The sequence below is a fragment of the Phalaenopsis equestris genome, unplaced genomic scaffold (assembly GCF_001263595.1).
Source record: "Phalaenopsis equestris unplaced genomic scaffold, ASM126359v1 Scaffold000002, whole genome shotgun sequence".
In the NCBI taxonomy this organism is placed as follows: domain Eukaryota; kingdom Viridiplantae; phylum Streptophyta; class Magnoliopsida; order Asparagales; family Orchidaceae; genus Phalaenopsis; species Phalaenopsis equestris.
The window spans coordinates 50,626,081-50,629,286 of record NW_018164444.1 but is presented as its reverse complement, the minus strand read 5'-3'; the positions used below and the strand labels follow the sequence as shown (position 1 = coordinate 50,629,286).

Sequence of the window (3,206 nt, the reverse complement as noted above, 5' to 3'; positions counted from 1 at the left end):
CCTCCTATCTTTTTAGCTCTCCCAATCATCATCCCCGACTTCTGGTCCTGAAAAACACGAGAATTCACAGAAAATTATACGACAATTAGAATTTTTTGAAAGTTTGCTGACGGATAGAAGATTGCATTTGAGTTTCGGAACATGGAGTACAGATTTAAGACCTATACTCTTGGACAGGTTAATGTTTCCTTTTCCAGCAATGGAAGAGAAATTACCGTCAGCAATACGAACTTTTTCATGGCCAGAACATAGGATGTATGAATGAAATAGATAGTGTAAATTTGTCATATGATCAGAAGCTCCTGAATCAATAATCCAAGGGTTTAGTTGTCTACCTGTATGTACCATTGAACAAGTTGGGGTACCAGTAGTCAAACTGGGGTTTAGCAGTTTCAGGAGTTGATCAATTTGCTCTTTGTTAAATGGGTTGGTTTGTTCGGCAACAGCATTAGCAGTAGGTGGATTGCGCTTGTTTCTTGGATTCCAGTCTGCAGGTTTACCGTGGAGGTACCAGCAGATTTCTTTGGTGTGTCGTGGCTTGTTGCAATGATCACACCATACCCGTGATTTCTCCTCATTCTTCTGTGAATATGGAACAGTTCGCTTGCTGATATGAGTCTTCGATTGGAATGTCAAAGTCTCGGGTATGCTGATAGGAATGAATTTCTTGCTGAGCATCACTCCTCTTCGAGTTTCTTCGCGACGAACTTCTGAGAAAGCCTCATGGATTGAAGGCATGAGACTTCTTTTTTTTTTCAGAATTTTATCTCCTGCTCTGATACCATAAAACCAGAAATTGAAGAGAAAATTTTTATTTCTTCTTGATAATTCAATTCAAAGTGCATTTATATATAGGAGTCTCTCCTCCTTAGATAAGGAAACTAACTAAATAAATTCAAAGAAATTTCTATTACATTCCAAAACTAATTAAGCAAGATAAAAAATAAGGAAGTAGAATAATATCTGTAGAAAAGGAAAGACAATAAATATTGTAATTTGAATTTTGAATTTTGAATTAAATCCTTCAACAAATAGTCTATCACTGAAATCTTGAAAAAATAAATTATGTTAGATTCCTAATGCACAAAGGATTTTAGAGCAGATGGTAGCCTTTATGACATCTACCTATGCTTAGACTCTTTGATTTTGTAAAGACCTTTAAAACATCCAATAATTCATCTAAGATTGATATGGACGACATCTTTAGCCCAGAAAAAACTCACCCAATAGCCTTCTATAGCAGAGAACTAAAAGATCTCAAATAAAAAAAAAATACTCTACACATGATAAAGAGTTTTATGCCATTATCAAGTCCTTAAAACATTGGATGCATTATCAATTGTACAGGAAATTTATCCCACATATTGATAAAAATGCCTTCTAGTTTATCAACACCCAGCTAAGTAAATCTTATGGCAATGCAATGCATGAAATTTCTATAGAATTATTCAGTTGCCTTGAAATAAAATCCTAACCAAAATGATAGACCATCATTCTTAAAATATCAAACGCCTTTTTTAATAGGCTTAAAAGGGGAAACTTGGATATTCAATTTTTCATATCATTTATTTAGAGCATCTAGACAAAAGCTTAGCATTACAGAGCTCGTTTTCAGTGACCAAAAGCTACTTTTATATAGGAAAGCAATTGTGTATATCGAGATTATCTAGTGCAAAATTTCTTACAGCTGAGCTGTATTTTGGTGGTACAGCAGACCTCTTTGGCAAGGATTGTGAGAGAGATGTTCAAGGTTAATGTTATAATAACAAGCAAGCCAAATCCACAAAATAACGATAAGAAAATGCATTGCATTGCCCATTCCTTAAAAACTTTAGCAGGATTTATCAATAAATTTTATCCGAGGATTACAAAGGATTACAAGAGTACATGAAAACATTTTTATGATATTGGACTGATTCTGAAGGATGTCATGCCTCTTACTTTGCTCAAAAACACATAATGCATCCCTGCTAATCCTAAGAGAACAAAACAAAACGTAATAGAAAGAGATCACCAGCTGCAAGAAATAGGAAGAAATGGAATGACAGAGCCATACCCGGCCAAAAGCATTGTCATCGTGGCCGATGGAGACCAGATCTGCAACATCCTTCTTAAGACACCTCTCGATCGCATGCTTCTTTCTCCGGATTGTCTCCAGCCTGCACTTTATGCACTTCACCGAATGTTTGCTGCCACCAACACATCAACTCAATCACAAATCCATCAAACTAAAACCTACCCTAAAATCCAAAACCAAAATGTTTACCATTTGTTTGAGAACTTGGGGCCGAGAAGCATGTCGAACATCCTCTCTGTCTCTCTCGCAAGCTCACTTTCCTCAAAGAAACGGTAATGAGAAAAATGGTAGAGTAGATTGAAGACTCAATGCTATCATTAAAACTGAGAGCTCTGGCATTGTAGAGCCGTTCGAAGGGCAGAGACGAGCTCCGGGAAGCAAGAAGATGGACGGCGGCGAAGCAAACTGTGATCTGTAAGGGCAGGTGGGACAGCTAGGAGAAAGCAAGAGAAATTACACATGTACTGATAGGTTTAACACAATTTTTTATATTTATTAAAATAATACGTTAATTATATTATTTAAATATTAAAATGTTATATAAATAAGTATAAAACTTTAATAAAAATACCAGTAAATTGCAGATAAAGTATAGTATGAATTGTGTGCTATGTATGCAGGGGTATCAATTCCAGTCAGCGAGTCGGGGTAGGGTCCGACCGAAAAATGACTCGACCGGGTAGGGTCCACTCGAACCCAACTTGAATCATAAATAAGTCAAAAACTAAGATATAAACCCGAGCTTGAACCTCAAATTCAAACCAACCCGAAATTTCATGCTTATTCAAGTCAATTTTGCGTATTCGGCTCCACCTAGAACCCGTCCCGAAAAATAAATGTGTTAAATTCTCTGACTCTAACTCGACTCAAAAAAGTATTTGGGATAACCTTAACCCGAATTTTTCGAGTCATGTTGACACATCGAGTTAGTTTCCGACACTCTTATTTCAATCTAAGAGTTTATGCAAATGTCCAAATAATACAACTTTTTAAAATTAAATGTCGATGTGAGTTAAATACAAGTAAACAAGTTTAATATTTATTATATCAAGCAAATTTAACCTCCAATTTAATCTCGATTAATTTTTTTAATCAAAAATATTCCTTTCTTCTATTTTTTATTTTTTTT

General features: G+C 35.4%; 1 protein-coding gene across 1 annotated transcript in view; it reads right to left on the bottom strand.

The window, feature by feature from the left end:
* The window catches only part of LOC110034204, a 30,864-nt gene extending 28,343 nt beyond the window's left edge, over positions 1-2,521 (bottom strand). Inside the window, exons 1-2 of the mRNA XM_020738492.1 lie at positions 2,267-2,521; positions 2,057-2,189 (exon numbers count right to left, since the gene is read on the bottom strand). Coding sequence (XP_020594151.1) covers positions 2,057-2,189; positions 2,267-2,307 — 174 coding nt within the window. The 5' untranslated portion in view covers positions 2,308-2,521. The remainder of the gene's footprint in view (positions 1-2,056; positions 2,190-2,266) is intronic.
* Between the last annotated feature and the right edge of the window lie 685 nt (positions 2,522-3,206).